The 27,482-nt window shown below is 47.3% G+C and overlaps 1 protein-coding gene across 5 annotated transcripts in view; it reads left to right on the top strand.

Moving 5' to 3' along the window:
- Positions 1–18,882, top strand: part of LOC142582503 (uncharacterized) — a 165,155-nt gene extending 146,273 nt beyond the window's left edge. For all 5 annotated transcript variants that reach the window (XM_075692308.1, XM_075692307.1, XM_075692306.1 and 2 more), the window contains 4 exons: positions 3,929–5,308; positions 7,461–8,142; positions 11,020–13,822; positions 14,213–18,882. In XM_075692308.1, the coding sequence (XP_075548423.1) occupies positions 3,929–5,308; positions 7,461–8,142; positions 11,020–13,822; positions 14,213–14,939 (5,592 nt within the window). In that variant the 3' untranslated portion in view covers positions 14,940–18,882. The remainder of the gene's footprint in view (positions 1–3,928; positions 5,309–7,460; positions 8,143–11,019; positions 13,823–14,212) is intronic.
- The last annotated feature ends 8,600 nt before the right edge of the window (positions 18,883–27,482 follow it).

The raw sequence follows: 27,482 nt of genomic DNA, 5'->3' as shown, positions 1-27,482 counted from the left end.
ACCTTAGATTGTTGAACCTAAGCTGTAGTCCCACACTACAGCATCTCTTATAGCCTATGAGTTGCATTGCGTTAAATACTATAGCTATTAAGCTATACTATTGAGAATACTATTGAGTTAAATACTATAATCCAATTTTCAATTTTGAAAACAATAATGCACTTTTCAGATGATAAGCTTTAAGTCTCGCATTAAGATCGATTGCTTGACGTTTACAATTAGAAAATCATTAGGGTCAATTTTATAATTACCGTATTTACTTGAATCTAAAACCTAACATGCACTTTTTTTTCGATAAAACGGGTCCAAAAATTGTGTGCGCGTTAGAATCGAGTATGACCCTAAATCTGCGTTACTATATCACCATCGGCATTTCAAAATGGCCGCCTCGTACACGCTTCGAGCCTAGCTGCCGTAGTTTCCTCCATGTGCTGCAGTACGTGTGCTTAGGCAATGCTTCCTTCGGCTTAGGTTAGTGCACCGTCCATCTTCCCATTTTCTCTGTTTGCTCTATCAGCATGGAAGTGCCGACTGCAAAAGCATGTCGAGTTCATCATGATGCCGCAATTAAAAGAAAAGCGATCATGTGCGTGGAGACGGACTAAAATCGGGCTGCATCACGGGCATTCAGAGTTCCCGAAACTTGCGTGCGGGACTGGCGCAAACAGGAGAGGCATTCTACACTGGTGGCTGCTACATATGGCGTGGCTGCATGGCCCCACTTCACGACCCCTATCTTTGAAAGCGATCTGTGACAGTGACAAGAGTCTGCGCATCTAGGCGCACCGCGCTGTGTTCTCATTGCTTAGTTCGCATTAAAGCAAGAGGCCACACAAAGGTCAATTCCCTTGCTCCTGCTACCGCACTTCCTCGCTCCAGTGTTTTGATGAAGAGTTTCCGCAGTCATTGAGTAAGATGTGTTCATGTTTGCTTGTGCGTGCATGACACCATGCGTGTTAATTTAGCTAGTCAGCGAATGTTTAAAAGTTTATACGGTCGATAAAACTACTATCCTTACTTTTCGTATAGCCGTCTACTAATTTGCTATTGTAATCGGTGCTTCGCCTTTCGGGTGAAACTGCGACTTTTTTTATGTATCGAAACTTTAGTGCACTGGGAGTAAATCTTCTTTTCCAAATGAGAGAAAGATGTATTTCTGTATGAAAGAATAAGGTGCACGGTACTGTAAAGGACTTTTCTTTTTTCAGGTCACGGCAAACGAGTGTGTGTTACAATCGAGAGTGTTCTTTTTTTCCTTTCTTTGGTTGCGGAAAATGGGTGCGCATTACAATTGAAGGTGCGTTAGAATCGAGTAAATATGGTACTTGTCTCATTTTTACCTTGAATCATTTTAAAATGTATTCTGCTATGGTAAAAGCAATTTCAAGGAAGTACATTACCTTACCTTTTCTGTATATAAAGGGACCCTGAAACGATTTTGACGAATGTGTACAGACGAACTGAGTCTGTAGGGTAGATCCTTCTGATCATTAAGAGACAGATTTAAGCGCTTTGCGTAAAGTATGTAATTTATTATAAGCTCTTGAAAATCTGCATTGCTACCAATGACAGTGGTGCTGCTTCCCTGATTTCTCAGCCGCCTGTGCTCACGCTACATAGTGTGTGGGAGTGATGTCACTCAGGCGAGCGGTCTGATTGGCTACCCATGTTACGTCATCGGGAATGCTAGATACAAGTCACTTAATTAAGCTTATTTTACTAGCCTACGTATGCATAGTAATTTGCTTACCTTTAAAGGGGTCTGAACCACCCCTCGGACTTTGTGAAATGACATAGTCCGCGGGTAGCATACGCTGCTGTGAACATCTCAGCCAAGTTTTGCTGTTGTACGCGGTGCGAGGAGCTTGCAAGCGGATCGCAAAGTCGCCTTTCTCTCAAACTCTCTCTTTTCAACAGAAGGCCATGTCCTTAATCTCTTCTAGATGCACTATTTCATCATTGGGCACACTATTTCGTCATTCCCTTAGATGGCTGCTATTGGCTGATAGCTGACATCAAGCTGTGGCCGGTTACATGGCGCAGATAGTGCAGCCGCTGCGGCGTGCCGCCACAAGTCCACTGACTAAGTGCCCTGCGGCCCGCTGAGTACAACCGTGTTTGTCTTATGTTTAGTATGTCGTAGGAACCAAAGGAAGAAGTCATGGAGTCTATGTTAACATCCAAAATGAAATTTGAACTGCGCGTTGCAGTGACATTTAAAAGGCGGAGTGTTGTGGGCACGCCTCTCTACGCCGTAGCCTTTGCAGTGCAAGGCATTGAAGAAGGAATGGGAGCACAGCGGAGGCAGTGTTGGTTTGCCAATAACTCCACTTCTGCTGAATGAAATGAAGTACTTTTTGTGGCAAAGTATTTCTGAAATAGCCTATTTTCACTTTAAATGCCTTTCCCCACTTCGATAAGAAGTGGTTCAGGGCCCCTTCAAAAATATTACACAAATGCAACAAATGTAGACCTTTCTTCAAATCAATGGCCCACTTTCACCTGAGAATATGGATCATCTGCTACAGGTGTGGCGATGGCAGCTGATGAAATGCGAAAGGGTTCTCATAAAAATAGATGCAGTGATGTCATCTTTGGCGAGAGGAACATGACTGGTACAAGCGCTGTGTGCAGGGAGTAAACTGCAGCAACTGCTCGCTGTAAAAGGCATGAGCGCTGCATGTCAGTGTCTTCACCAACCTCCTTGGTCTACACAGAGATCACTTGCAAAGGAAAGACGCTTTAGTGTTAACCGCTGATTCCGCATTTGTGAGGGAGACACAAGCTTTGTGTTTAATTTGCCTCGAAAATTAGCAAAATAAACGATATCCTAACCAGCCGAGATACAGAAAGAATAGTGTTGCAAAGGCAACTCGATATGCCTCACAACGTGTCAAAACATCCATCAGAAAGCCATCATGCTGAGTTGGACGTGAGTGCAGTGGTACCATTTCTGCCTCTCGCTAGGATAATGCGGGTTTGATTTAAAAAAAAAGATATTTGAGTGGAAGAAATGTTATAAGTAGCCCAATTCACCACATTCACAACTCAGCAGCAGCTGTAGCCTAGCTGTAGCAGCACTTGCTTTTACTGCCGATGGCTACAAAGAAACCTTACGAGTGGAATATATAGACAATTGTAAACATACATGATGAATATTTACATGTTAGCAGGCTGTTATCAAGTTGAAATAATACCGCAGACAGGTACTTTGTAGTTTGTACATCACCGCAATGCGGTGAACGCCCAGCGGGGTCCGCCTATTGCTTCATGTAGCACAAGCCAGCAAACTTTGCACGTCATGCCACCTCGTTTCCATCCGCTGTGCAAAATTCACCGTGAAAGTTCTTTCCAACAAGGGGCAGGAACACACGCTGTTCAGATCAATCAGAAGTAAACAACACTTGTGTCATGGGCATGACGTGGCCAAAGGGGCGGGACATAGCAGTGAGCCCACAGTGTAAAAGTTAACGGGGAATGCCGCGGCTTGAAATGAGGGTAATGTTTAAGCCACTTGTATCTGTTTTATTATAGCGTGCGGACACAAAATTCTTGGGAAAACGCCTTCCTTGAGAGATAACCTCTATGTCTAGGCAAATGACAAAAATCCTTTCAGAGACCATTTAAGGAATTTTGAACACATTTTCTGTAACACCCTGTATATCCTTTACATTCCTTTTATGTGTGATAGTTTTACTGTATCGAATGTATTTTTTTTTTCAACTTGTAACTAACATACCACAACAGTGCATTTAGAAATAATACTGCTATTTCTTGGGGCTAAAACTTAATTTTAGTGAAGGCGCAGCTATTCTGTCATGAAAGAGCCAATCAGTTTCATTTTCTGCCTTTTGGTTCTTCTTAAACATACTGTCTATTATCTTTAATGAAGCACTGTTGTCATTCTTTATTTCTTTTTTTTCCTTAGGTGGACATCTGCAATGTAGAAGGGGCCCTGGCATTCCTCGTAGGTACTCTAACTTATCGCAGCCCATCCAAAACGCTGGCCGTCGTCGAGAATGGGGGTGGCATACTTCGCAATGTGTCCAGCTATGTTGCACTACAGGAACAGCACCGACAAACCCTGCGTGTTCACAGCTGCCTGCAGATTCTTCTCAAGCAGCTCAAGTCTCCCAGCCTCACTGTGGTCAGCAATGCATGCGGCACACTCTGGAACTTGTCTGCACACTGTGCCCAAGATCAGCGCACGCTCTGGGAGATGGGTGCTGTGTCCATGCTGAGGAACCTTGTCCATTCCAAGCACAAGATGATTGCCATGGGTAGCTCGGCAGCTCTCAAGAATCTCCTGACAGCTGCAACGGAGCTGAAGCTGGCCGACTGTGATGGCTGCAACAACAACAAAGATGACAATGACAATGAGAGCCTGCCGTCACTGGCTGTTCGGAAACGCAAGGCTCTGGAGACTGAGCTTGACGCTAGCTTGTCAGAAACGTGCGACAACATCGACAGTCCCCGTGCCAGTCCCACGGGGGAGCCACGTTTCGGCTTCGACTTCCACCAGCCGGATATTTTGGAACGTTTTCACACTTATCTTCCTGGGAGAATGTATCATAGCATCGGAGGCGAGAGGGACGTTCCACGGTCAGACAGCCGTGATAGCATCGGAAGCACACAGTCGGAGCCAACACACCTGAGGCCTCCACAGTCGGTGTTCTCCAGGCAGCGGCGTAGGGGCAGGCAGCTTTTTGAGCGATATGGGAGGGGTGGTGATTTTGGCAACTTGAATCTAGCACTTGTGAATCCATATTTCCCTCATCATAGCTTAGAGGAAGAAGATGCGGAAGCCTTGAATGGAAACGACCTAGAAGAGCCCCTAAATCAGACTTTAAGTGATCGGAACAGCTTAGTAAAGGGTCCCTTGTGGCGAGATCCCAGTGAGTGTGCAAAGAAAAGGCTGGATGACAGTCTTGAAGAGGATGATGAGGAGGATGTTGAAGATGAGGATGAGGACGACTTGGAAGTAGATGCCTGCAGAGACCACTTGGGTTCGGCTGGCCTGAGGCACCTGCATGGCATGAAGCCTCTGGAACGGAGTCGCCGGGAAGTTCAAGAGATTCAGAGGATCTTTGAAAGGGCACAGAGCCCGCAAACTTCACTGAGAGGCCTACACGTCCAGTGTGCTAATGACACAGTTATTTTGACTGACCTGGGTAGCTTGGAAGACATATCAGACGTAGTTATTTCATCAGCGTCAAAGCAAGAACTTGATGCTGAGGACAAAGAAGAGGATGAGTGCTTGTCCGACGAGGACCTTCTGTCTCCTCCTCTCCAAGCTGATGATGAAGATGTAAGTGTAAGGCTTGTGGCATTCATGAGGATTTATCTTAGTACACTTGAGCCTCAGTGCTATGAACTCGTGTATAATGAATCATTGGATATAAAGAAGCAATTCTCAGATGTCTCTTGCTGACATTAGTTTGTAACGAACATATCCTTATGATGAATGTAGGATATAATGATGGTCCACTCAAACTCACTTAAAACAAATATTCAAGTGCCAAGAAAATCCTATTGTTATAACTGATAATTGTTATATTACTGGTTTGCACGAAAAAAACAGAGGGGACAAACATTCAAACATTTTAATTAGACAGGAAGAAATATGTCGAACCCACTTATAGGGTTTCTGGTTTTAACAATACTCGGATGTAACAATGAGCCCTTGCTGCACAATGAACTTTTGTGTGTGTTCTATAGTAACATAAACTGCTTACTACAATGCTCCCATGCTGAATTGTTGGCTATAACAATTAAATGTGGCTACTGGATGTCTGCACTGAAAACTAAATGGACATGTGATCTGGGGGGGGGGGGAGGTGAAGAAAAAAAAAGAAAACAAGAGCAGCTTCACCACACCCGAATTTGTGCCATGCCTTCGTAGCCTCTCTACCACCTATCTTCCAATCCTCCAACATGGGCGAGGGGGTAGAAGAGAGCCAGGAGAGGAGAGTGCGCGAGGGTGGCGATGGGGGCAGTGTGATGAAGGCATGCTGTGCAGGGTCCACACATCCTTGGAAATTTTGGAGGGGTGCACAGCACAAGATTGCATGGGCCGAAGCAGCTCACATTTTTATTTATTGTTATAGGATTTTGTGCTTTCTTGTCTTTAGGTGCACGCACCCAGAAGCCATATTTAATTGTTGTAGCTGATAACGCGGCATTGGAGCATTGAATAAGTGCTTTATTTTACCATATATAACACGTACAAAAGGTGGCAGTGCATTGACTGCTCATTGTTATATCTGATATATTGTTGAAACCAAGAGCATTGTAAGTGGGTTTGACTGTATTTTCACGTTTAGATGTGGCTTTCTTTCAATGAGGTTCGACTGTAGTATGTTTGGTGCATCAGTGGTGAGGTCAGAGTTAAAAAAATACAGTGGCATTACATGTGTTGTTAAGGTTAGTGATTCTTGTGATTAAAGGAACACTAAAGGCAAACACTAAGTCAATGTGGCCTGTTGAAATGCCATTCCAAAAACCTCGCAGAACTTCTTCCATGCCAGAAAAGAATTGGAGTATGAGAAAATTATTAGCGCAATTCAAATCGCCCGTCTCTGGGCAGAGAGCGATGACGTTACACGTGCCATCACTGCCCTTTACAGCTGTCGGTGAGTAAAACGGTGTCCCGACAGATGGTATTACGGTTTTCTGCGCAAAACACAAATGTACAGCCATGGAGAAACTGAGCTCAGACAGAACGTTGGATTCACGGCTGCAGCTGTTCTTGGTCAAGTGGCCTGGACCGTTCGAGAATACCGCGACATCACATGGATGTGGAATTCTTTGCTAGTTGCAGTTTGTGTGTGTTTCGTGAGCTAGCAAAACCAGTGCAGCACTATGCGACAACAAAACTAGAGAAACGCAAAAAAGCAGGTGGCACAGAGTAGCGAAAATGAAACCTTTTGTTTGCCCGCTTAGTTGGTCAAGGGTAACGTCAACGAGTTCTTTTTTCTAAAAGTCAAATAGAATTGGATAAGTAGCACTTTCTTTTGTCTTATAATGCAACACAATTATCTTTTTATTAGGATTGTTTGAGTACTGGTGACAGAATGATAATGAGAAGTACCTACAGCATCGGGCTAGTACTTCAATGTCCTGGGGTAGTCTCTAATCGTGTCCTGCATTTACCTCAATTTCTTTTATTACTAAAGCTCTGTTTGTGATAATCTTGACGCCTTGGACATTCTCAAGCACTAATCTATCACTTTAGCCTGACTTAATATTTGTCTTTAGTGTTTCTTTAAGTGGGTGAATTTGACAGACCTTCATGTTTGGCCCACTTGTAGCCCCATACACACTCTTATAATGAACACAATACATCATTTTCTGCAACATGCAAGGTATCTTTGCACTCTTGTGTACTGCCTATGCTTGTGGTATCATTTATTACTCCTCTGCATTTTCACACTTGCTGCCCTTCATGTTCCTGTGTTCAGGAGGCAGCCGAGGCGGATCACAGTGATGCTGCTCACACTGGTGCACCTCTTGGCCAGCAGACAAGTTTCACAGTCGGTGGCTCAAGCAAGGGCAGTGGGATTCCCATCATGGCCAACTTCTCCAGACCTCTCAGAAAGGACGCAACAGTCACTACTTGGGCTGCACGGCCTTCAAGTATCCCACAGAGGTCCACGTTGGGCCAGCCTAGTGCTGTGAATGAAGGACCAGATCAACATTCCAGGACCAGAGCACAGTCCTCAGACTTAATGGACACCACACCAGGCACTCCCGACACACTGCAGCAGGCTTGTTCAGACTTAGGCACCACAGCAGTGTCGCATGCACCGACTAGTGGGGAAGCAGGAGAACACCCTGGGGTAGTGCCATCATCGCAGATGTTTTGTCAGCAACAGCAGCAAACTGTGGCACCTATGGTTAGCAGAAAGCCAGCTGGCCACTGCTGTAGCTTCGCCCACTCTACACCGGCACCGTCCCTGCACGAGTACATTTACGGCAAGAAGAGAGGCAGTGCCAAACCACCAGTGGCAGTGAAGCCACTGCAGTTGCAGCAACAGAGTGTGCCACGTCTGGAGCAGTTGGAGCATTCTCAAGCTGACGTAGAGCAACCACTTGTTCCAGAAAGCGGTTCCATTCCATCGGTTACCAAAATACCACAGTCAGGTAAGCAAATGGAGGGCCACAGTTATTGATGGTTTTAAAGGAGGGTGACAAAAATTTCAAACATTTTTAACGCCTTAGAGTGTTTGCAATGCTGAGAACATTGTGGATGAGAGAGATGAAAAGGGTCCATCTTAAAAAGTTGTTCACTGGTGAGTTTTGAACTTCTGGCAGTGATGAAAAAAAAATAACAACTAATAATATATTTACTCAATTGTAAGGCACACTGGAGTTTTCATAGCCAGAAATGAAAAGTGCAGTGCGCTCAAATGTAACACTCTGGTTATCTTACTTTAAGAAATAATAAAGCAATCCTCTTGATATTCCACTCGCCAGTTTTTCATGCTGAGAGAGAGAGAGAGAGGTATGGCAGTTTATTTTGACATAAAAAAGAAAATTAATTGTATCCAGGCTTGAGTGGACTGGTCATCACTTATTGTCACTGCCAGATGCTTCCTTATCACTAATAGATCCAGAACACCCAGTTTTCGTTGCTGTCTATGGCATTTGAGATACTGCATTTCTTAAATGTCTTGGACTGGGGGGGGGGGGGGGGGGGGTGGCAGACTGGGTACAAAGCCGCCAGTGCTCAAGTCGTCTTGACTTGACCCAGTCAAGATGGCCAGATGTCCTGACTTTTTTTTTTTCCTACTGAATAACCACATTTCCCATTTCTATGTCAGAAATGTAAGGGCAGTTTCATTTTTGTCGTGGTTCTAGTTCTGTTGTAGGCCTTAACTGTTCATAGTACCTCCATCTATTGGCAGCAGTGCTAGATAGGCAACTACTGCACATTTCTTGTAAATCGTGATGCAGTATGGAAAAAAAAATTTTGCAACTTTGTTGAATGTACAGACTGGTGGTTCCTGGAATCGACACGGTCGGTCATCGCCAGCTCTCCCTCCCCCCCCCCCCCCCCCCCCCTGCACCCACGCATGTCCCAACTTCGTCCACTCAAGAATTGGCAACCCTACTCCCTCCTGGTGCACTTTACGAAATGTAGCAAGGATGGTAGATGGTATTGTCCCCTTATTGTTATGAAAAAAAATGCTAGTGTCCTTAAACCTTTCATCATCAATGGTGTAGCAGTTTGTTTCTGTACCGTCATGTTCTTTTTGACATTCCTTTTGTCAGGTAAGTATGTGAAGACCATATCAAGAGAGCAATTGCCATTATCTGTATCATTTTTTCATTTCTGTACAACCAAAAATAAGCCATTTTATAACATTCATGTTCATTTTATAATATTCGAGAAAAAAACTCAACGCTGGGGTTGCGTCACTGCCAAAAAAAAACCTGAAACTGAAAGGGTTAATGATCTGAAGAGTATGGGACAGGCTGTTGCCCTTAAGCCACCTTTGAACACCAAGGCACTCCATTACACCTGTGCAACCCAGCCACATATGTGAACAGCTTATTTATGTGGCCATTGTGAGTGGACATTTATTTGTTACATTGTGATGAAAATTATTTACTTCCATAACATGTATCAAAGGGTCTCCAAGGACGAGTGTTAATCTGGATGGGTAACTTACACTTATTTGGAATACCAGCAATGTGTATTATCTATAGTGGAGTCTTTGGTAAGGCAGAAAAGAAGCAATTACGAAAGACAGGCTTGATCTTCACGTATTGGCTTCTTGATCCTAATGCAAGAGATTTGGACAGTGTCTTCTCAGGAATTGTTCATATAATCCATCTGTAAACAAAATAAGTATTTTAGTGCATTCTAAATGAACCATAGACTCAAGTTAGTGATTTTTAAGAACTTTTATTGAACAAGAAGTTCACCGACGATTACGATACTCCTTAAGGCGAAATTTTAGCGCAGCACTATGCATGTTTTCATTTCGCGATATATTGCCTGGTATGTACAGTCTGTCTCGTGCAGCACATTGCAAATGGAGTGAAGTATGGTGCGACTGCCTCACTAATCGGGAAAAAACTTAGAGGCAGTGCGTGGGTGATGTGTGAGTGCCATTCACAGCAGCTGCCGCAGACAGACCTCTGCTCGTGCAGCGATTTGTTTCCATATATGCTGTCGGTGGACATGCTCACCGCATGCCAATCGGTGAACAGACGACGACGCACTACTCTGGCGCCATCTCATATCGGTTGTTGCCGCAGAATCAGTCTTGCACAGCACTACACTTCTCACGCTTTCACCATGCCCTCCTCCTCCGCTTTCCTCCTCGTGCTCTCCTTGCTGTCGCCGCCTTTCATCCCCTGCTGCGCGCTCTGCGTTCGCTGTGCTCATTTGCTCGGTTATGCCGAGGGCCGCCTCTAAGGGACGCCAATGTGAAATGCAGGAATGTCCGCCTAAGAGCTGTGCTCTAAATTATTCCAAACAAGCGTTAGCTACAAAATTCTTGACATCACACTAACGTGTCAGGGGTTGAAGATTGGGGGAATTGGTAACATTGCTTCTTGAATATGTTCACAGTGCACACATACTAGTCAATATAATTCATCTGTAAACAAAATAAGTATTTTAGTGAGTTCTAAATGAAGTATAGGCTCAAGCTAGTGACTTTTAAAAATGCTTACTGAACAAAAATGTTCTAAACATATTGGAACATATTGGTGAACATATTCAAGATGCGACGTGTCTGTTCTGCAGTTTGGGCATGAAATTCAAAGAAGTAAAGTGTGCCCTTCATTTTCGCCACTTATAATCAGCAGTTTATAATCTTATAATTGCCCTAAATGAATGCAGACTGAGCCTTGAGAGAGCACTCCAACAGTTGAAATTAACTTATTGCTGCTCTTTAGTGTCCTTTTCAAAGGACTTGCGTAACATCAGATAAATTTGCCAAGATGCATTTTTTGTCACTGTCACTCTCGCTCATGGGTTTGACAAGTTATTAACTTTTGTTTCAGGGAGACCTAGCCTTGTTGCAGCACCGAAGATCTTTCGGACAAATGCGAACCCTCCTGTGCTGCCTCAGGCTTTCACAGGCACGACAGGGAACTCCCAGGATGCATCTGACAGTATGTGTCACTCTGAACCTGGACCTTCAACATCAGGGACTTCGATGGCAGATGAACCTGCCATGTCCTTCAGGGAAAAAATTGAGAGGTTCAACCAGGCCCCCAAAGACCCCTCTTGCATCCGCCAGAGGCATTTTGGTTATCAAAACAAGACGAAAAAGACTGAATGCAACCTTGGTATGGCAAACTCTCGCACTCAGAACGACAGAAACATTCCCGAAGAGAAAGGCAAGAAGGATGAGAGAGCTCAGGAAAAGTTTCAGCCTGAACCTGCTAAGTCAGATAACGACTTGGAGATGCTGAGTGCAGCAGAATCGGGGTCCACAAGCCTTCTGGCATCGTCCAGCACAAGTTCATCAACATTGAAGGCTCCTCCATCAGCACAGCATATTAATCTTGGCACGAGCAGAGTGGTGGCTAGGCTTTTTGATGAGGAAGTGCCGGCTATAACACTCAACGCTGGTAACGCAGCTCTTGAGGCTCGATCGGTGAGACCCGACGTTGACGACGAAATGATGCAAAGTACAACGAGTTTGATGTCGGATCTGGAAGGTGCAAAGCCACCTTCTGTCATGGGGGACCTGCTATCCATGAGTATGACGAGCAGCGGTCTTTCTGAAGACGTCTCATCGAATGGCAAGGGTGGGAAGGCACCGAAGCGTGGTCGTGTGCCGGAGACGGTGCGGCGCGCCCTGGGAGCATCGATGGAGTCACCTTTCAGCGACTGTGACCTCCTAGATTACGTTGGACCACCTTCCGCCATGGGTTCAATCGAGAACCTTAGCATTCGCAGCAGAAGTGGCCAGTCCGACGATCTGAACAACGTCAACCCACCTTCCACGATGGATGATCTCTCGATGAGTGGCAGCTGCATGAGCCTTAACAGTATACCCAGTGACGATGAAGCAAACAGTCAGTCCAGTCCACTTGTGCCTGAGCCCAGCCCACGAAGGATGTCTAAGCGTGGCAGTGACATGTCAGATCGACTCAATGCAGCAGCCAACATGGCGCAAGTGTACTCCCGTGAGCTCAACTCACTCGTAAATGGCAGCATGAAAAGCAGCAGTGGCACTTCAGAGATGCTTGAGCACGTGCAACCTCCCTCCGTCTACCAGGATATGAACGAGGTGACGTTCGAGGACATGACAGAAATGGGCTCGGATGGCTTTGCATCTGATGTCGAATTTGATGACGAGCTGATGCATGATGACGATGTCCCGCTGACGTCGACAACTGAGACACTGCGGCCTCCAGCTGTCGCCTTGTTGCAGAAGGAAGAGCAGTTTGGAGACAGCACGGAAAACTTGGCCAGCACATCAGCAGACATAGAGCCCTTGGAATCTGATGAACACTTTTCGTCGCCAGCCCATCATAGTTCTTCCTTAAGTCATGGCAGCCCGTCGAGAAGAATCGACTGCCCAAGTATTGATGTCGATCGACCTTCATTGCTTGGGATGCCGGTGAAGCAAGCTAGGGAAAGGTTCTACGACGTCTTTTGCCATAGCAAAGGCGACGACACCATTGATGACGAAACCTTCTCGCTGATATCGAATAATTCTGACCAGGAGAACATAGAAAATGCCACCCAGCCAGAGTTGCAGGAGAAGGCAGAATCCACATTAAAGCCTCCCTCATCTAGAGGGCCACGAATTGTGAAGCCAATAAACAGGGAGACAATACGGCAACTGCAGGACAAGAAAGAACAGGAGAGAGCCGGGTCGTCTCCACCGGTTGTGCGCAGGCGAGAATCACTGCCTTCCAAGGTTGGTGCCAAACGTACCAGTTCGCCAAAGCAGTCCACGTCTTCAAACCCTTCCCCTATCAAGCACACGAAAGCTTCAGCGCTCAGAGCTTCACAAAATCAGAGGTCCTCGTCTGAAGGATCGCGACAAGCAAAAAGTACATCTCCACAGCGGTTTGTGCGTACAGCTCCCAGCTCACCGGGTAAAACATTGAGTGAAAGGCCAGGACTTCGAGCGCCGAGAGTCCAGACCAGGACCACTACCACAAGTGCAACAAGTTCACAGGTTCACAGGCCTACTGGACGGCCAAAGAGCTTGGAACAAGATGTTAGGACAACAGTGGCGACTGACTCTCCAGAGCCTTCACAGGTACCTCCACCACTGGTTAGGCAGGGCACTTTTACCAAGGAGTCTCCCACCGATCCCACGGCATCAGTCACTGCAGGCCCAGATCCGAAACCATGCAAATCTACGGCACAGGACGTGGGTTCTGCTGGTAGTGGCCGATCAAGCACTCACAGCAGCCCTCAGCACTCCTCACGAAGACCGGCAAAGAGCGCATCCACGCCGAGTGTTCCGGCAAACAGCAGCCGTTCGTCTTCGAGTGGTGGCGCGGTGCAGAAGAGGAGGACGATCCCACTGTCACCGAGCTCACATAGCCTTGGCTGTGAAGAAAAAAAGGGGCCTTACGTGCGAAGTCTCAGCAGCGGGGGCTTTCTGGCTGCCAGTGCACAGGTTCAGAAATCCGGGAGTGCTGCCAGTTTGACTTCGCAGTCGAGCTCTGGCAGTCTTGTGTTGCCCCGTGGCAGGGCACCGGCTCCACCCAGGAAGGACACTGTTCCAGGCAAGCTCTCATCTCTGTGGAAGCGCAAAGGCTCCTCTCCACCAGCTAGCACCGTGGCTGTGAATTCTGCAAAGCCTAGCATCAGAGCAGCGGCTAAATCTGAAAGGTAATGCATGAGTACCCATGAAGTTATATTATGTGTGAAATTACGTTGTTTTAGATTAGTATTCATATTATTGGTTCTGCATCTTAAAGATGACAGTATCATTAGTGCCTACGATAAGGACAGCTATAGGTTTATTCTCTTGACATTTCTTTTGACATGTTTCTAATGTATCCTATTCAGAGTGGTAATTAAGTTTGGGAATTAAAACGCCGAGAAATTCTCAATTTGTTAATTTAGTTATTTCATACTGATCAGATCCATTTCATTCTTGGATGATACAGTGGTGGTAGGGAAAAACGATATGCACTTCACAGACAATTAGAACGGAGGTCTTTTATTTTTTTTTGCTGTCATGTGATCAGACATCAGAAGTTTACACATCTGTTTCAGCTGCAAAACCACAGGACGAGGGGAGCTGAATGGTCCTTCTGTCACCAACAAACACCAACAACAGCCCATGATCTGCAGGAGTTCTACTTATGAGAAGCTTACGGATGTTGGTGTTGATGCAGATGGCGACCGGGAGTCTTCTTCAAAAGCTCGCTCGAAGACACCAAACTCCACACAGCAACAGCAACAGAACCTACACCGGTCCTCCGTGCCTCCAGCGCAGCCCGCGAAGGCCGTCCGACCGACCAATTTCTGGAAGAAGCTGGCCGAGCCATCCTCGTCACTGGCTTCGTCATCGCAGTCTTCCGTGAAGACAGTTACAAGTTTTGCTGCTAGCACTAAGCGTGTGTTCGGCGCCAACCGGAAGATCTCGGACGCCTCATCAAGTCCCGTGGTCTCTCCTTCCTTGCTGCCTTCTGGTAAGGAGAGTTGCAGACCCACGGTCCTTGCCCTCAGGCTTAACAGCCCCATAGCACCAGCGTCCCCTTTGCAGCAGCAATTGCATCCACCCTTGCTTCAGAGTCCAATGACCCAGCTGGGCGCCACGGCTTTGTCGCCCACTGCTGACTCCAAGGGCTCATCACCAGCGTCAGCAGTGGTGTCGCCATTCAACTACAAGCCCAGGACACCCACCACACCCGGAGGCACGCGCTCCCTAATCCCAGCTCCCGTCAAACTGGCTGGCACCCCACGGTGTTCCGGTGAACAGGAGCTGCAGGTCAAGTAGGCGTTGTGCTGTCCTCAAGCAGATCGCGGACAGGTGTTGCATCAATGAAGCATTGAGGGCTGAAGTGCGCTGTGTGGTGCTGTGGCTCAAAACGTGCGTCATAGGCATTTGTTTGCTTGTGCATGGACGGTGTACTTGTGGAGGATGTTTATTTGAATCATGTGGTCACATGGGGAATCCCTTGAGAAATGCTTGCTTGAGAACAACTTTGTCGCGAATGGCTTTGTTTATGTGACGCTTCGCCACTTTTTCTCAGCGGTTTGGAAAGACCCGGTGGATAATGTAAATCTGTTTCTCCCAACTTTTCTTAGTATACGAGTAAAAGCCGTGCCAACCCTTCTTTATTCTTTTGCAACTCTGCACCATGCTGAAATTCTCAGATTACAACACAAACCTAGAAATGTTAAAATCAACGCTTATATTTCCTTACTTACTTCCATAACTTTTAGACTTATGTTGTTCAAGCTGCTCACTGTGGCCGGTGTTGTCTGCTATGCACTGTGCGGTCATTATAGTTGCTGTCTATGTTTATGATATCCTTTGCTAACAGATCATACATGCTTATTTGTTGGCCACTTGAGATCTTTGCGTCAAAAGGAATGGTACGTCAAACTCTCGCTGCAGAGTGCATTGTGTTAAAAGAGATGGAAAAAGAAATTGTGATCGAAAGGCTTCAATGTTTTGCCAGAGTGACCACCAGACACTTTTATGCCTTCTACAAGAGGTGAACTGTGCACAGCAGAATGTAAACACGGTTACTTTCAGTCAAGGTCATGTTTGAACGCCACCAGCGATGACAAAGAGGAGAGGAATGAAATATACTTGTCCATTCAACATGGTCCATACTTTAATTTTGTGCACTGTGAGCAGATGTGAAACCGAATGTGTATTCGTTCCATCCTTCTAAGCAATTAGTTGACCGTCTATAATAGTTAGCTGAGCGATCACCATGTCTGTCCAATTTTCCAGATCAACCGCCCAAGTAAACAAACACAAACTGGTATAGCACTGAAGGCACATAACAGTTCATTGGGTGCAAGACCGCCAAACTACTCATAACTCTCGGAGACAACCATTCAGTTAATGAAATGCAACTTCGCCACGTGGTGGATGACAATTAAACTTTACGGAGCATTGCTAGGACGTCTAAAATGCATATGTGCAGTTTGTTTATGCTCATATCAATGATGGAATAGGAAGACTTGTTGCGTCTGAAAACTGTTCTGCTCACCATGCCGTGTTGGTGCACACGCCACAGGTCACACATCTTTATTCATTCTTGTCCTTCACTGCCAGTATGGCTGACTGCCTTCTTGACCATCCAGAGCAATCCGCTACAGTGGTCATCGCTGGTATACAGTCTTGGCAGAAACTTTTCAAGCCAGTACTCGCTTGACGATTGTGCGTTAAAAAATAAATATAAAATACAAAATAAAATGAAGAAAAAAGAAAACATTTGTCCCATAACACACATGCTTGCATCCATAAAATCATATGGATTTGTTGGATGTCGCGGTGCTTCTGGGCCGAAATTAACCCAAGGCACTCTGCTATGGTGGCTAAGATATATTACCAGGATGGGTGTGATGGGGTATGTTTATGAATTTTTACAGACTGAAGCTGCGAGTGACTTGCGTTGAATTTCTGTTGCTTGAAGGCTTTATTTATTGAGAAGAAAACCTCTTGCTTCTGAAACCTCGGAACAACAGGAATATTATGCGAGCCCTGCCGCAGGGTGTGTGCTTGTGCAAAGGCTTCAAGATTTGTTGGCAATGGCTGCATCGAACGTGACTTTATTATGGTGAGCACAATCGTTCCCAGCATCGCCTCGCTTCAAGCATACTGATGTTGGGGGATTAATTCAATGTTAATTAGCCAAGCGAACTAGGGTAAACACGGCCCAATGAGTTATTTAAGGGGTAGGTGTAAGTGGCGAGTCATCATCACGAAAGCTTTCAGCTAATGTTATATGTAATTACTGTTTCCCTGTTAGTTCGATACCAAGGCACAGCAGCGGAAACAAACAATTGGTGGTACCATCTTGTGATGCTTTGTGCGACTAAAATATGTCTGAAACTTGCAGCAATTTTATTTCCTAGAAATGTTCAGAAATGGCTTAGATCGCTGCCATTTCTGAACATTTCTAGGAAATAAAATTGCTGCAAGTTTCAGACATATTTTAGTCGCACAAAGCATCACAAGATGGTACCACCAATTGTTTGTTTCCGCTGCTGTGCCTTGGTATCGAACTAACAGGGAAACAGTATGCCATCATGCCATCATGCCAGCATGTGCCAGCATGTCAGCATGCCAGCAGGTGAGCACAACATGGGCACATATTGCAGCAAGAGGTTTGCGCACTTTGGTTGGACAAAGCCTCACAAGATGTAGCGATTCCTGGCGACGTTTTGGTGTCATGGTAAATCATTAGGGGTAACATGTGCTTGCGCAAAGGAGTGATTTTTTATTCCTTCCAGGGAAAATACACTGTCCTCAATGTGGTACCAGATATAAACACACATTATTGTCCTGCCACTGTTTAATGTTTTGTTGCAAAGCAGTAAAAACAGGAATTTGTTGTTTCCCATTCATTTTTACGGCATTATGTTTACTTGGAGACGTCTGCTGTAGATATCACCGAGATAATCTTTAGACAGAGCTATTTATTAGGGGTGTTGTATGTGAATCAGCCACTTCTGCATTTCCTACATCCTCATTTTTGCAGTGTTTTTGATGAGTATGTACCATGTGTCTCGTCGTAGCAGCTATATATGTGTAACATTGTTATGCGACCATTAATTGTGCATTTATTTAACATTGTGAGGTTTTATTCTCTCAAGCAGCTTATGTAACAATATTTGTGGTCCCTGTAAAGTAACGGCTACACTTAGTACTGACTTTCTGTTGGTATAAAGTGGGCACTTGATGTTCTGCTAGGATTTTAAACAAAACTTTTGGAATCTAGTCAATGCACTATGAGCTTGCATGCAGCCATGTAACCTTGTGGAGCAGTCTTTATCTATGGACGCATTAATTTCGTTCGACGCGTTTAGAGATGTCTTCGTCTCACATCTGTGCCATTTTTGTTTTCGTGCGTTGTGTGCTTGACCACTTTTTCATGCTTGCTAGTAGATTGTTGCTGCAGCTATTTCCGTTAACAGCGCTTTATCCCATGGAAGAGCTCATTCTGCTCGTAACTATATAGTCTGAAATTTTAATCGTCTGTATACATACAACTTACTTGCCGTTGTCATGTGCGCAACATTCAGTCATGTAGTTTTACTACAGCCATGGATAGGAAGTTTGAGCATAGCATATAACCTAATGAAGTGTACAGATGCAGCTCCTAGTATACCTTGATGCCAAACTTTTGTAAGACAAATAGGCAAAGTGTTTTGCTAGGTTTTACACATATTTGAGATGGTGTCTTCTTATCTGCTTCATTGTTGTGACATCCCTGCTTTTTGTTTCTTTGCTTTTATTTGTTCAAGTGCTGCAGTTGCTGTATGCTTTGTACACACTATTACAGTGCTTCGTCGGTAAACACGACAGTTCACTTGTGAGCTGTACATTTTCGCATGTTGTACGAGTGATAATGCACTGTAGTTTGTACATACTGTACAAATAGACGGACCGTTTTGCTTTCAACTATAGATATGAATACTAATCATTCTTGCATGTGCATTGCGATGCGTTCCTGTGTTAGTTTCCCCTTACTTCTGGCGTTAAAGATGTTTCTTGCGCACTGAATATTACCTTCAGTGTATCCCTCTTTCTGGAATGCCGCCTGCTCATGTTGCAACAAAGGGGTTGTGTTGCTAAAACGGCACGATGTGTCAGTCATATTTGCACATTACATTGAGAAAGTGTGTGTGAGTGGAGTACAAATGAAAGGTTATGATGTTATCCAAACATAAAATAAAAGAAACCCCAGTCATCGAAACTTGTCTTGTTTCTGTGCATACTCCACTAATGTTGAATGTTTTCACAGCACACACATACTTAAGAAAGGGAACAGGCCGTATGATAGAGCACTGGAGGCATTGCCAGCGCTCTCTCACTCTGCCTCTCCCCTTCTTGAAATATGTGTGCGCTGTGAACACATTCAAGATGCCATGTCATTACCAATTCTCCCAATCTTCAACACTTGTCTACTGATGTGCAGCGGAGATGCTGCCAGATGTTCTGGAAAAAAATGTAAGAAATTAAAATGCGAAGCCTGCTGTTGACGCTCTCGGTACTTGCCCTTTTCATCGTGGTATTCGTTTGAGCAGCAAGCGAACTACGCGCGCCTTACATGCTGTACGCATAGCCTTTGCACCTACAAGAAACTGTCTGCTGGAATTGCTGGTGACGTTCTCCGAATTGTCACTGCTCTCATTTCGGCACACATAGCAAAGCGTTAATTACCGGAGGCAGTGCCGCGCAATGCATTCTGGAGTTCGCCTTAGTGGTACCGACACTCGGAATAATGCTTAAAAAAATGAAAAGTACGCAGTGTGCCGACGGAGCGAACGCCATATTGCCGCCGGTATGCACTGACGTTATCGCTGTGGCCATAATGTTGGGGAACATGGTTATAGTGAACTAGGATGTTCTAGTGCACTCTAACATGGTGGAATACCTCTGGGGAAGCCGTGAGCAGAACAGTATGACGTCACACTAATCTGCGCTCAAGCAGGCCAGAATACTTTTCACGAAGTGTTACTTGAGTAGCTACACGTCAACTTACTCATTTAATAAGTCTATCACTCCGCCCTACCCGCCTGCCTTTGAAAAAATCCCGCCAGCAAAACGTGAAACACCAACACTATCGCAGCTTGCGTGCAGCATTCTCAAGCGCGTTTTCTACCAGCAACTCGAAGCCTGCAAGTTCGCTGAAAGGGTCGGAATTGCGCGCCTGCTGCAAGAACCGCGCACGTCCGTGCCCTTCATCTCTTCATTTGGCCAAGGTGCATGTGCCTGACCAGGACTACGATGGCAGTATGCTTGGTATGCATCCGGTGGCTTGCTGGGGTTCTTCATTGGCTTACGCCGCGTAGGTGTAGACGTGTACGTACGACATACCCTGTCCAGCTGCACTGACGCTGCTCTGGTTCCCCATTGCCTTTTCGGAACAGCGTAGCTGCAGGTGAGAGCTATACGTCACTATATACCAGTGGAACTATTGTAGATTTTGGTGTTTACGGAAGCACCCTTTTATATTCACTGATGCATTGTTATACGCCAGTCGTATGCTCGCTTGTCCTACCGAATCTATTAGGAGGAGTACGCCTATATGCTTCCAAAACATTAAATCCGTGTCAAATGGTCGTATAAGCGTCGCAGCGCTGCGATCGATGTGCCAGACATCGTGGCACTGCAGGAGGGTAGAAAAGTGGGCCAGTTGGCGGACATTCACGGTAAATAGCGCAAATCGAACAGACAAACAAACAAGCTTGGGTCGAAGGACGCTGCTTATCTGTTCGAGGCACCCGCCAATTGAAGATCGGAGGTATGTAAGAAAGGTATGGATCTAGAAATGAAATGATTAACAGTTGTCAAACCAAGAGATGTCATCTGGAGCCAACATTATTTAAACGTTGGCTTGAGGGACATCCCTTGTTCGGCCACTGTTGCATCTAACTCTTTCGTTGCCGGAACGATAGAAATAGGTTAATTTGATCACAGTTTTTCTACACGTTTCTAAACATTTCAGTAGGAGTTTTTCTACTAGCAACGCTGGTCAGATTTGACGATTTTTTGGTAGATTGGGGAGTCTGGAAAAATATAACTTCGACTGGAGGTATCGTCAAAACTAGCCTACAGTGCTTCTAGCGCCTCCGCAATAAACGATGCAAAATTTGCGTTTTGGTCGACTCGGCCGCCTAATTTTTGAATGACGGCATCATCAGTAGACACAGAAGCTTCTGTCGGGCTGGCTAATTGGAAGCTGTCATGCTGTCGGGAATCTAATATTCCACCACGAAATGTTCGAACGCGGCGGAAAGATTGAAGGACTTCGTATCACTGCAACGTGGGAGGATGCCACACACAACCTGTGTTTTGTCACAAGGCACTGTCGAATTACGCCATTCTTGTCGATTTTAATCATATCGGCTGAGGCACGTTGGCAGGCTGGTTGGTTGGGGTTCGTGATAACAGTGCAGCGTGACATTGGACGAGGACAGAGAAGAATCTTGACATACACACACAGCGCTGACTTGGCAGGCGATCGAAAATAAAGAAGAATGTCAACATTGAGAAGCACACACCAAGGAACCAATACGTGTCAAAAACTGCTTAATCGCAACTTGCTTTCACTTTATCACGGCTACCTCGATAACTAAAGAAACCGCATCTCTTTTTTCGTTAACGCCGCCGAAGTCATGCTCACACCTTTCTAGAATTTTTTACAGCGAAGCTGTTTATGCGGATCCTGTGCCATCTTTGTCGGACGTCGTGACCTAGCAGGAGAGGAAAAGAAGAGCTCAACAGAGGGGAAAGAGTGTAGAGTGACCCCTTTCCCCCGTATAAGACAGCATCATCACAGGGGGAAAGGGGTCACACCGAACTCTTTCCCCCTGCGATGATATTATCTTATATGCGAATCTTATACGATTGTCACACGGTGCATTTTTGGCGATTGAGCCATATTGGCATCGAATGTATCGATGATTGATTCCACCCTGCCGCGAAAGAAAATGTTATGCTGGCGGTTTGCGGTCAACGAACAGTGCCCAGCGATTGAAACGCGATACTAGGAGTGCGTGGCTGCAGGCACTTTTTGCTGGCGCAAGAAGTGCCGGCAGCCACGTCAATCTTCACACCAATCCAACCAATCGTCAAAACGATTGCAGCGCCCGCTGTTAAGAACGGCCCGCTGACGTGCAAGTTTTGCCAACCAGTTGCTACAGCGGGCGTCAACTTTTCCTGGAGCGTCGCCGCACACCTAGCCACGGTGTGACTGAGTCGACTGTGTGTCGAGAACAATACACGCGTCCTCAACTCTCCGTCGCTGGAGCCGAGTTCGACAAAGTAGGCTTTGTGCCTGCAGTCGCCACCGCCGCCCTGGTCTGCTGCGAGCGGGGAAGTGCGCGGGAACGTCGACGGAGACCCCTTCCCACGCACCGTTCTTGAAGTAAGCCCCGAGTTCGGCGAAGACAGTCGGACGGCGGCGGGCTCCGTGAACCTGTGTGTGTGTGTGTGTGTGTGTGTGTGTGTGTGTGTGTGTGTGTGTGTGTGTGTGTGTGTGTGTGTGTGTGTGTGTGTGTGTGTGTGTGTGTGTGTGTGTGTGTGTGTGTGTGTGTGTGTGTGTGTGTGTGTGTGTGTGTGTGTGTGTGTGTGTGTGTGTGTGTGTGTGTGTGTGTGTGTGTGTGTGTGTGTGTGTGTGTGTGTGTGTGTGTGTGTGTGTGTGTGTGTGTGTGTGTGTGTGTGTGTGTGTGTGTGTGTGTGTGTGTGTGTGTGTGTGTGTGTGTGTGTGTGTGTGTGTGTGTGTGTGTGTGTGTGTGTGTGTGTGTGTGTGTGTGTGTGTGTGTGTGTGTGTGTGTGTGTGTGTGTGTGTGTGTGTGTGTGTGTGTGTGTGTGTGTGTGTGTGTGTGTGTGTGTGTGTGTGTGTGTGTGTGTGTGTGTGTGTGTGTGTGTGTGTGTGTGTGTGTGTGTGTGTGTGTGTGTGTGTGTGTGTGTGTGTGTGTGTGTGTGTGTGTGTGTGTGTGTGTGTGTGTAAGCCCTCGCGCAAAGAGGCGGTCGTTTCCATCACCTGGATATCGGGGGAGGACTGAGTGTTTATAAACCGCTGTTGTGCGGATGCTCAGGACACGCTCTCTCAAGCAGTCATGTTAGACTGATGAACTTTTTGATGTAGATACTGTAAATAGATCCATATTCCTCGTTCTCGATGAGAAGCAGTCCTTCCCTTCATCAACGTCCTCAGCGCGGATAAGTTGGACGATGGCATGGGCCAGCTACCTTCTAATTCATGCCGGACTTCAATCTTGACAACGGGTTACCAGCGATGGGATTGAGCCCCCAATCCTGACAACTCGCCCACATCTCGAGTGGTGGGCCTTGCGGCGATTTGGATTAGTGGTTCCGCACATTCCATCCCAGCTACAACTACGGGAAGACCATGGGAAGACCACGAGTAGCGCGTACTCCTGACGAAGAAGCTGCCTACCGCGAGCGTCAGCGAGATTTGGCTCATGAACGGGCTCTTTGTCGTATAACCTGCCTCACGCGGAAAAAGAAAAGAAGAAAGGAAATTGGGTGAACCGCAATAATAAGAAAAAAGGCACTCTCAAAGCATGCTCGCTAGGCGAAGCAAGCAAAAGCGAATGAGGTGAAAGAATGGCGGAACAAAATATTTACAATATAGTAAGTTTGCGAAGTTTGACTTGCATGGTGTAACGCTCGGTGTAACTTACACAGTTTCGCTGTTCGACCATCTTCACGGACTGGAAGGTGCGGTGATCTTTTTCAATTTCATATAAGCCTCAAGGATTTCTCTCGTCATTGTATACATTGTGCCCAATTCAAAACAGTAGTTCTTGCAAAGACCGGGACGCCGCCGCACTCCCAGCAGTACGTCCCTAGATAGCCAAAAATAACTTCTGTGGCATTGTAATGATGCTGTTTTAGCCTATGATTAATAAAGACGCCTGTCTGACCGACATACGCACGTCCATTACTCCGGACCTTCCCGTTATCATTTTCGAATTTTGCGAGACAATATGTATGTAAGCTACGACCGCCACCTTCTTTCGCCTGACAGTGCTATTGTCAAACATTCTAATCGACCCTTCACTTTTTACTCATACCCTGCGTTACCGAGGTTACTCGCAAGGGGTAGCCGGAATTGACTAGACGCTTAACCTGATCACGTGACCACAAGCTTAAAAACAAGTTTGTGGGGCCAGGCCTATATATCGGTCAGTCAGGCCAAAGAGCAAATGCCACACAAGTTATTTTACAGCGATTGATTGATTGATAAACTTTATTAAAAGAATAATCAGAAAAACCGCTAATGGTCGGGGCCCTTAGTCCAGAGCTCCGCTGGCTCTTGCCATCTTCTCAGCTCTCTTAATCAGCTTGAGCTGGTCGTCGAGGGCCGAGCTGGACAGCAGTGCCTCCCATTGCTCCCTCGTTATGTTCGTGTCTGGGTGTTCTATGTTGTGTAGTGTGCACTCCCACGTAATGTGGTATAGGGTTGGTGTGGCCCCACACCATGGGCATTCGTCTCTGTAGGCTGTGGGGTGTATCCGATGTAATATGTGTAGGTTCGTGTAAGTGCCTGTCTGGAGCCTACGCCAGGCAGCGGCATCTTCTGTCTTTAGGTTTCGATGGGGTGGTGGATATCGCAAGCGAAGCCCTCTGTGGTAGTTCACGATGGCTGAATACTCGAGGTCGACAGGGTCCAGGTCTTCTGCAGCCGGCGTGATGAGTGCTCGGTTATGTACGAATCCTCGAGCTGCTCTGTCGGCTTGCAGGTTGCCCGTGATGCCAGTGTGACCTGGTATCCAGATGATAGTTTGGGTGGCGAAGTCCTCAGAGTCCTCCTTGAGTGTTCCGGCTAGGACTTGTGCAGCAGGTCTTCCAATTCTACCCTGTAGGAAGTTGCGGCAGGCCTGCTGGGAATCCGTGAGGATCGTCAATGGTTGATTTGCATGTAGGCCCTCGCGGATGGCTAACGCGATGGCCAGCTCTTCGGCTTCCGTAATCGTGCAGGGGCGGGTCGATGCCGCGGAGGTAACGTGGCCTCGGTGGTCGCATGCCACTGCAACTGCGCCCTTGTTCGGCCCATACATGGCGGCGTCCGTAAACCGGGCCGTTGTACTGAACCTGAACGCTTTCTCCATGTACTGGGCCCTTGCTCTCCTCCTGCCTGAGTGTAGGTTAGGGTCCATGTTGCGTGGTATCGGGGCAACGTGAAACCTGTCCTGGACGTGACGAGGTATCGAGCAGGTTTCTTGGGTTCGTGTTGTTATTGCTGGGAACCCCAAGGTTCGTAGGACCTGCCGGCCCGTGCAAGTACGCGCAAGTCTCTGTTGTTGCGAGACGTAATGGGCTTCTGTCAGTTCGCTGAGGGTGTTGTGCAACCCTAGCGCCAATAATTTTTCAGTCGATGTACTCATCGGCAGGCGGAGAGCGGTCTTCAAAGCCATCCTCAAAAGTGTGTCGGCCTGCTTTGTCTCGGACTGTGTGAGGTGGTAGTAAGGCAGGCTGTATGTGATTCTGCTCACCACCAGGCTACTGACCAGTCGGAGGGTGTCACTTTCCTTCATGCCTCTGTTCTTGGATGTTACGCGGGAGATCATGCGTGATACCGCCTTGACACTGGTTTTAAGGAGCGCGAGGGTGTGTGTGGCCCGCTGGTTGGACTGCAACCACATGCCCAGCACCCTCAGCAATGGCTTCTCTGGTATGAGGCCCCCGTTGAGGCGTACCTCGAGTCTTCTTGTTGGGTCTGTGGGGACTGTGTGGTTACCCCGGCCTCGCCAGACTCGTAGAAGCTCAGATTACTCGGGGGAGCATTGTAGACCCCGTTGGCTGACGTAATCTTGGATGAGATTCGCTGCAGTTAGCAGCCGTTCTTCTTTTTCGACGAGGGACCCTGTTGTGGTCCAGAGCGTTATATCGTCTGCGTAGATTGCGTGCCGAAGACCTGCTACGTCCTGCAGTTTGCTTGCGAGACCGATCATGGCGACGTTGAACAACGTGGGAGAAATGACAGCACCTTGTGGTGTGCCCTTGTTGGGAGGGTGGTACACTGGAGTCTGGATCTCTCCCATCTTCAGCTCCGCCGTGCGGTGGCTCAGGAAGCTCTGAACATACTTGTACGTTCGCTCGCCGCAGTTGGTGTTGGCCAGCCCTTCTAGGATTCCTTGGTGGCTGACGTTGTCGAAAGCCCCTTTGATGTCTATTGCTAGGATGACGTGCTCGCCGCTGCGGGAAACGTTACTGAGGACTTCTTCCTTGAATTGAAGTAGCACATCTTGTGTGGACAGGCCTGCGCGGAAGCCGAACATGGTGTCCGGTAGGTGTTTGTTATCTTCCAAGTGTCTCTGGAGTCTCGTGTTTATAATTTTTTCGTACACCTTGCCGAGGCAGGACGTGAGCGATATGGGTCTGAGGTTTTCAATTGCCAATTTCTTGCCCGGTTTAGGGATCATGATTATTCGTGCGTGTTTCCACATCGCCGGTACCGTACCTTGTTCCCAGTGTTGGTTGAGAAAGGCCGTGAGCGCGGAGATAGACCTGTCGCTCAGGTTTCTGATCATCGAATTCGTGATTTGGTCCGTGCCCGCCGCTGTGTCCGTGAAAGGTGAGGCTTACAATTTTCATGAGGGTGGCCGCCGTGGCCTCGTGAGGGGTGCTCACGATGATGATGTTCGAGCCGTGTCGCAGGCGGACGATGAAATCATCCCCCTTGCAGGTCGGCGCACCTCCGGTGGCTTGGACGATCGCCTTGGCCACCTGGTGGGTCTGTAGTTTTCGAACTATGAGGCCCGGGGTCGGGCGGATAATGATTTTCATGTCAGTGCGCGGGAGTGGAGGCGCGCGTCGGCGAGGCCTGCTCCTTGCAGCCGCGTCTTCAGAAATAGGTGTACCGGCTCCGCGCTCTTCGCAGGTAGCTTGCGACGTGGCTTTCGCGGCGGCGGCTGGCGCCTGGGTTAAAGCTAGCCCTAACGGTGTGGCTTTCGATGGCGGGGTTTGCCCGACTTGGTCTTGCTCACCAGTGGATTGTTGTTTTTGAAGACGGCGTTTCCGATGAAGGGAAACGACCGTTTGCCACTGAGATTCTTGATTGTGGAGCTGCTCCGAGAGGACGGGAGACGGCCCGGGCAAGGCCTCGTCAGGCAGGGGTCTCGGGTGACTCTCGGATACGACTTCCATGGTTTCAGTGTCGGTGGGTTGGTGGGCAATGGTGCCTGGGTTTCCCGCGATCGTAGCGTTCTGGGCTGGGTCGCCCCCACAGCTCACCGTAGAAACGGTGGCTGCTTGCGGGTCTCCGAGCTCCCGCGCGCCAGCGTTCGGTGTTAGGGCTAACCCTACCGTCGGCGTGGCCGAACGAATAGGGCTCTCGTTGGTCTTAAAACTGCGGCTCACCGAAGTTCGGTTCCGTAGAATCCCCTTGATGTTTAGAAATATATTCCGCTGATCCCAGTGGTACCAGAAGGTTTTGGACGCTTGGAAAATTTGAAATCACGGAGCCGATGCAAAGCACGTCTGCACGCTTCGAGCTTCTTCTTCTTCCCCCATTTTACAGCGAAGCTGTATATAGCTAGCCGATTCGACCGCCCGTCCGTCCGTCTGTTGGTCGCCTGTGTGCCGAAAGCTCCTCCGGTGAAACCCCGTGCGCATGCGCGGGAAAAAGAATGAGAGGCGCGCGATTAGCCAACGCCACCTAGACAGTACAAGGCCTGTTTACTCCGATCCATGACGTCACGCTACCTGGCCCGAAATTTCCATTGACAAGGCTGGCGTGATGAAAGCGGTGACGTTAAAATCACTGTTGCCTACTCGGGAGCATCTACATTAGATGATATGGCAGTCGGGCCAGGTAAC

The sequence above is a fragment of the Dermacentor variabilis genome, chromosome 5 (assembly GCF_050947875.1).
Source record: "Dermacentor variabilis isolate Ectoservices chromosome 5, ASM5094787v1, whole genome shotgun sequence".
NCBI classification, from domain to species: Eukaryota; Metazoa; Arthropoda; class Arachnida; order Ixodida; family Ixodidae; genus Dermacentor; species Dermacentor variabilis.
Note: the sequence above shows the minus strand (reverse complement) of the source record. Positions and strands in the feature narration are given on the sequence as shown.